Here is a 7536-nt window from a genome sequence, read left to right as displayed (position 1 = left end):
TGTATTTTCTTATATGTATGGCACTGTGTCCCCAGGCTTTGGAGGAGTGTAGTTCTTTTGTAATTTCCCAACTGGAGTTCAGTTTCAGCTTTGTGCAGTTCAGAAGTTCAGCAGTGCTAAAACCTAAATTCCATGTATTGGACCTTGGAAGGTCAGGTAGATGTAAAGTTAATAGGATAGCAGTCTGCAGGATATCTGAAATACTAGATATACAGGGATGTGCTCTGCCCATGTTGTTTTTCAGATACTTGTCTCATCCTACTTGCTTTATGTTCGCGTGCACGCTCCCTCACTTGTGCTCGCTCTCTTTCTTACTCTCTCTCTCTCTCTCTCTCTCTCTCTCTCTGTACCCTCTCACCCCCATCCTAGGCAGAGTTCATAGATTCTGGTCCAGTGCAGCTGAGTTTTACAGAAGTTAAGCCAAAGAAGGTTCCTACACCAGCAAAATATGAGAGCTTTGCAGGCATTTAGCTTTAGGTCTATGGAGCTTAGGAGTAAGTTCCAAAGGGCTGAACCCTCTATTTAACTAACAGATTACCTGTGATTATCCAAAGGTTTTGAATGGTCTCTGAGACCTCAGGATTAACTTTCCATGTGTGTTGCGTCATAATGTCAAAAACAGAAAATCATTTTATAGGAAAGGTAAGGACAAAAATCCTTTCAGGATTACGTAAGAACTATGACCTGCTCTGAAATTCTAAATTATATGGGTTGCCGTCTGCTGTTCTTTTGTTTATAGTAAGCTACTAAGAAAGTAATTCAGTAGTCTCATTATATTGAACTGATGACTCTACTCATTGATCATGCTTCATCCAGTAATTGAACATAGCCAAGAGGATTTAACGTACATATATGGTTAAGCTACAGTTATCTATTTCTGCATGCCAGCCAAAGTACAGTCATAACCCTAACTTTTAATTACATTGATTATACAAAATATGAACATTCAGAATTATTCAATGACCTTATTTATATTTTATCACTGAAGTTGTGCTGTATAATATTTACTCTTAAATTGCACTTTTAATTCTACTTGCAAGAGTGTTTGGTCAGTAAAATTCTTCATATTTTCCCAATTTACCTGATATTTTTACATTGTTTTATTAGCTTTTTAGCACAAGTTGCAATATTTTGAAATCCTTTTTCCATTCAGTATGCAGAAATAAATTTGATGTTGAATTTTTTTATGGGAAAGAAGAATAAATAAGTTCATTTGTTTGTGTGTCATGAATTTCTTGTTTTCTTGAACTGGCCACAAGTTTGGCCACATTCTGAATCTTGTGGCCAAACACGGTGGGGTCTCTTCCCCTGAAGTTCGGCAAAGTTTCCATTTAAATGCTGTACTGGCAAAACATTTTTGTCTTTTGGAGCTCAAAAAGACTAAACTCCAAACCAACCCAGCTCCAGTGGCAAAACACCAGCACAGACCCAAGTAATTATTTCTTTTAGTTCTCTTCTTATACTTATTTTCTGCTTGTTATTTGGCATAAGTACGTACTGGAAAAGGACTCTTTTACCAGTTGCTGGGTTTTTGGTTGTAGCCATGTTGGTCTAAGGACCTAGGCAGGCCAGATTCTTTGAGTAGGTGTGACATCTTTTATTAGACCCACTGAGTAGTTGGAAAAAAGTTCTTGGCAAGAACTCAGAGAACCTTGCCTGCTCTTTTACCAGTATAATTTTTATTTCCATAAGGAAGGTTTACCTCATAGTTGTACTGGGGTATAGTGTAGATCAGGCACTGATGACACTTCAGTATTTGTATCATAGAAATACATAGAAAAATAGGGGTGGAAGGGAACTCAGAAGGCCATCTAGTCCACCTCTCTGTTTGAGGTAGAACATTCTTGAACATCATTGTTCCCCTGCTTTACCTGTGCCAAGTTAGGGTGCCATAACTTGTATAACAGGGTTGCTGGCATAGTTCTAATACTAGGTTAGACAAGGATTTGCAGGGGATGGTTTGGATAGGAAGCATCCTGCCTCAGGCAAGGGGTTCAACTAGATAACCTCCAAAGGTTCAGCCCATCCCTACACTTCTTTGATTCTAAACCATGCCAACCAAGTGTTTAATTATTTATTTATTCACTTTGGATGCCAGCCTTCCCAGTAAGGCTTAGGGCAGTTTACAGTAAAATAAACACAATACTTAAACTGGAGAACAATAAAACTCGTTTAACCTGCTCTTCAAAACTTCCAAGAATGGAAGCCTCTTGGTACCTGTTTCTGGGCTTAAGTGCCCTTAGAGTGAGAAAGTTCTTCCTAATATCTACCCCAGATTTCTGCAATTTAAGGCTGTTGCTCCTCGTCGATTTATGTAAAATGACTGTCACACCTGATCAGTCCCAGAATTCCAGGAAATATACTAGACCTTGATGGGCAGAATCCTGTTGATTTCAGTGAAGATCTGAACAGCAGAAGAGGGGAAATGAGGGACATTTGGAGGCCTTTATATCTTGTTAGCTGATGCAGCAGCTTTGGTCACCTTTTGTTGTTGTTGTCTGTAGGTGGAAGAGGTGGTTGACAGCCATCTTTGCTCTATTTGTCATCTCAATATATTTAAAAATGAAGATTATCTGAGTCGATTACTTTCCAAAAATATATATGTATTGTCAAGGGAAGTAGAGTGTGGGGGATATAGGAGTGCAGCAGAGGTCTTTTTACGGGAAAAGGCAAGGGGAAGAGCATATTGAGCCCCTGGCATGGGAAAAATGGGAGCCTTAGAACCCATTATAAGGAGGGGAGACCAAGAAATAATGTTAACAGGGAGGACACAGAACTCCAGTCCTGATGTGGAGGAGCACTTACCAGTAGGGGAAACAGAAGCAGACAATGTCCTTTGTACAGGGTGCGGGGTAAGGAGTATGGTCTTTGGTAGGAGATTGATTTAGGGGAGCTATGGGGATTCCCTGAAATGGAAGAGCATGGAAAGATAGGAATCGTAGAGTTTATGGGAAGAGCTAAAGAACCTTGCATACAGAAGAATCAAGGGGTAAGAATTACTTTAAATAAAAAAATGTATCCTAGTGATTGGCATTGTCAAGTAATGAGTACTTTTCATAGGTATTTCCTAAAATGTGTAATGTAAGTGATACTCTCCAGGTTGCCTTGCATCAGTTAATAATTAGAAGCGTCTAAAGCTTGAGATATGATGGTGTAGATGCTCAGATACCTAGCTGCTGGATGTGACACAGGAATCTAGGCAGACTGTTTATTTTCAATATCTTTAATGGGATACAGAAATTATCAAAATGTAGATTTTTCAGAGGAGAAAATAAACATCAATTAGTAGTGTTTTTAACGGTTTGATTGCTTGCTTTGTTTTGTAGTTGTAATCTTATGTATTCAAGCACAGACTCTTCTTTGTCCCACCTGAGGCTAAGAGTACTACTATGAGAGTCTTCATCACATCAAGGAAGTACCTCATAAATTTGGGACTTGATGTGCTTTTGATATGTGGGAATATAACCTTGATTCTGGACTTCTGTCTTTCCAAACTGACCTTTGTTTCCCTTCACCCTGCTTAAGACACAGGCCTGTAGCCAGGAAGAATGAGAATTTTACAATGTTACATGTATTTTAATATGTTAATTGATTGTTTTTAATTCATGTGTTAAATCTGTGCTTTTTTCCCCCCTAATATAAACAAGGCCTGAGTCACTTCTCATTTAATGTAAACTAATATTTCCCAATATTATATTTAGATAATTTGGCATTTATCAAATGTGCTGTGGTATTCTTGTGTTTCAGCTTCATTTTTAAAAAGGCATGTTGTTGACCATGATTTGATTTGCTTCAGTGCATAATATTAAACCCCAGGCATATTGACTGTTTAATCATTTTGTATATGCACATTTTTTTCCACTTTGCTTAGGGCACAGGAGCCATCACAGGATCAGTGACAGGAGGATCACATGCATCTTTGAGCTCTATGACGGTGGAAAGCGTATGTGAAAAGCTGAAGCAGATAGAAGGTCTGGACCAGAATATGCTCTCTCAGTACTGTGCAACAATAAAAAAGGTGATCCATTATATTTCATTCATCTGTATCATAACACTGAAGTACAAACATGCTTATGTGGAAGATATTTAACTGACATCTTATATGAAAAATCTACTAAAGCATATTGAATATTAGAATGATACTTTTGTTCACTTATGCTCAAAAATAATGTCACTTTTTAAATACAAGCTTACATTTCATGGGGAAAATGTATTTTTAAAACCAGCCTAAGTAACCTAGACCAGTAAAGGACAAATTGGATGTTTAGAGCTGCAGCTGATATTATGTTTCTTCACAACTTCTTGGCAGAGATTTATTCTGAATTCATAATTGATACACCTATTGCTAATGTCTACCACAAAAACCCTTGGGTAGATCTTAAAGAAAGTGATGGGTTAAACAGGGAACAACAGGTAAGTTGGTGTCTGGGCAAGAGAGAGAGTGTAGAAGTGCAGAAGGCCTGGAAGAGAGATTGTAACATTTTTGCCAGTGCAGTCAGAGCGTACTGAGGGACTGAAAGAAGCAGTGACAGACTACTTAAGACAGGGGTGGGCAAAATACGGCCCACAGGCTGGATCTGGCCTGCCAAGCACTTCCCTCTGGCCGATGTAATGGCGGCTGCCTCTCTAAAAGCCTCCAGCGGCACCAGCCACCGGCTGCAGCACCTCAGGCTGTTTCCTTGGGTTCTGGTTGCAACGCAACCAACCCTGACCTCAGCCTGCCCCAGCTGGCCTCGCCCTGCCCGGGTTCAGGCCACGTTTGCAGCTTGAAAGGGGCGGGGGGGCTGAGCCAGAACCTGTGGCACCAGTGAGGGGAAGCAGTGTCTGGCCTGGGTTCTGCCTTGCTACACAGGACTGGACAGGGCTCTGCCCTGCAGGTAAGCCCAGAAAAACAGCTGCTAGGCAGGCTTTCCCCATGCCATGCAGCTCAGGCCATGCAGGGTCAGGCTGGGCCAGCACTGGGGAGGGGAAACAGCAGCTGGGCCACAGCTCCGGCCCAGTCAGCACCAGGGAGGAGAGTTGGCGGCAGAGCCGTGTACCGCTTGGGACAGGATGAGCACAGATGAAGTGGCAGGGGCTCAGCTGCACTTCCCCCTGCCTGCACCAGTCAGTCCTGAGTAGCACACGTCTCTGCCGCTGCTTCTGCTGGCCAGTGCAGACCTGGCCGAGCCCATCCTATCCAGAGCAGCATGTGGCTGAAACTGGCTTCCCACATGCTGTTGGGGATGGGAGGAGCCTGGCTGGGTCAGCACTGGCCAGCAGAGGTGGTGGCGGAGCAGTGTGCTGCTCGGGACTGACCGGCACAGGCAGGGGGAAAGTGCAGCTGAGTCCTTGCTGCTCTGGCCGGGCTCATCCCATCCCGAGAGGCACACGGCTCCACTGCCGCTTCTGCTGGCCGCTTCAGACCTGGCCAGGCTCCTCCTCCCCAGCAGCACATGAGGAGCTGACTTCGGCTGTGTGCCACTTTTCCTGGATGGTGCAGAGCCAGCCGGGTCCGTCCCATCCGGAGCAGCGTGTGGCTGAAGCCAGCTTCCCAGGTGCTGCTGGGAATGGGGCGAGCCCGACTGGGTTGGCACTGGCCAGCAGAAGCAGCAGCGGAGCTGCCTCCTTTTGGGACCAGCTGGCACAGGTAGGGGGAAAGTTCTGGGGAGGTCTGATGCCCCTGAAACCTCACTGCTGGGGCAGGATGTTAGAGGGGTCACAACCCCTTGCTACCTGGTAAGTTGTGCAAGGGGAGGGACTTCTGGCGGTAAAGGTCAGGGGTCAGGGGGCAGGACTTCTGGTCCCAAGATGGCAACCAGGGGGTGGGGCAGCTGAAAGGGCGGGGCTACGCACATGGCCCTTGACAGCTCATCAAAACCTATCAAGCGGCCCTCTGTCTGAAATAATTGCCTGCCCCTGACTTAAGACCATGAACTTTAGGAGAGCTTCCAGTTTTAATTAGAAGTGCTGCAACATTATGAGCTTCGAGATTCATAGCTTGTTATGTAGTGGGTCTTTGGTTGCATGCATATGCAAGCCTGTGCCTAACTACTGGTATTTACATGCCCTACGTTCCTCTCCGTGGACTGCCACCTTGATGAGGTGGAGAGGCTTGCATGTGCCAATGACGCTAAAAGCAACAGTGTTGGGAATCTTGTATTCCTGGTAGGGTCACCCATGGTGGTAAGGTCAAAGGCAGAGTATCAGATGAAGAATAATCTGACAAAACACAAAGGCCTCAATGGTGGTGCAGGCAGATGCTGAAGGCATACTTCTCAAAGGATGCAAAAGTGGATGAAGGCTGCAGTGGAAGAGTAACCCCAGTTGATCTCCTTGCCAGTGGACATGGGTTTCTCCTCCGCCAAGATTCATGCAGCTGCCAATGCATAACGGCCTCCTCACATAAAACAAGCACAGGCTTCCCCTGCTGATCCAACATCTACTACAAAAGCAATTCCAGTACCCAAAGTCTACAAAGTCATGCAGTGATGGACGAGTGGTGACAGGGATAGACAAAGTAATTTCAGTGAGTCCCTAGTCATTGATCCATACACAGGCTGTGGTCGTAAGATGGTTGTTTCACCCTTAGTGTATGGGATAGGAGGGTGATTTGGCAGCTGCAGTTGTGACTGAGCAGTCCTCTCTGCTCATCACGTGTGTGGAGGGGCTAGAAAAGGTGCCCTAAACACATCCCACTTTACCTTTCCTGACTGGATAGCAGCTTCTAGGGGGATCCCTGGAATTGGGGTCGAAACACAAAAATGTTCTTTGCATCCTGAAATATACGAATGGCCATCACTGGACTCATCTCCAACCATTTACTTGACCCGTGGGAATGATCATCCTCAAACGTGATGGATCAGCAACAGTGATGACGTGCCCTGGGGGAGAGTATTAATTTACGAAAATTAACTTCTTAAACTGCCATGTGTATGTGAGTTAGAGTACATGATAGAAGCTCAATCTCAAAAGGTATTCTTTGTCCCTAGATAGGGTGATTACTGGGGTTTTTTTGGTCATTGTAGAGAAGTGCTGTGTGGGGAAAAATAGAAAGGAGGATTTTTGCAGATAGAGAAATAGAAAAAGATTCCCTTTTTCTTCCTTCCACAGCCCACTCCTTTCTGTTTCATCATAACATCTAAAAATAGTTATGATGAAATCTGTCATTTACCCATTGTTGTGAAGCTGAGGCCAGCTCTGTTCTGACATAGAAAAATCAAAATTTTCAAAGTCCCGCAAGTCACGTACCCATAAAGAATTTTTTTTAAAGGATAAAATGCCTTTTTTATCCAAATATGAGGTATATTATTTACTCATAGGTATGTAATTTGTTCTTTCTGAAGTAGCTTTGCAGTCTATAACTGTAGACTTCGGGCGGGAGGCTGGACTCAATGATCTTTCGAGGTCCCTTCCAGCCCTAATGTCTATAAAATCTATGAAACATGTTCAGTTCTGTAGTTAACAGTAGTATTTATAAATTCCATTTTCTTTTTTTCTTTCTTGTGCTCCGCCTATTATCTTACTACCTGTTCTTTAGCAGCCCTACATTTTCCC

The 7536-nt window shown here is 43.7% G+C and overlaps 1 protein-coding gene across 2 annotated transcripts in view; it reads left to right on the top strand.

The window, feature by feature from the left end:
- The window catches only part of KIDINS220 (kinase D interacting substrate 220), a 162844-nt gene that overhangs the window by 147936 nt on the left and 7372 nt on the right, over window positions 1-7536 (top strand). For both annotated transcript variants that reach the window (XM_019520724.1, XM_019520723.1), the window contains one exon: window positions 3872-4018. In XM_019520724.1, the coding sequence (XP_019376269.1) occupies window positions 3872-4018 (147 nt within the window). The remainder of the gene's footprint in view (window positions 1-3871; window positions 4019-7536) is intronic.

The sequence above is a fragment of the Gavialis gangeticus genome, unplaced genomic scaffold (genome assembly GCF_001723915.1).
Source record: "Gavialis gangeticus isolate Ggan-Ray unplaced genomic scaffold, GavGan_comp1, whole genome shotgun sequence".
NCBI lineage: Eukaryota > Metazoa > Chordata > Crocodylia > Gavialidae > Gavialis > Gavialis gangeticus.
Note: the sequence above shows the minus strand (reverse complement) of the source record. Positions and strands in the feature narration are given on the sequence as shown.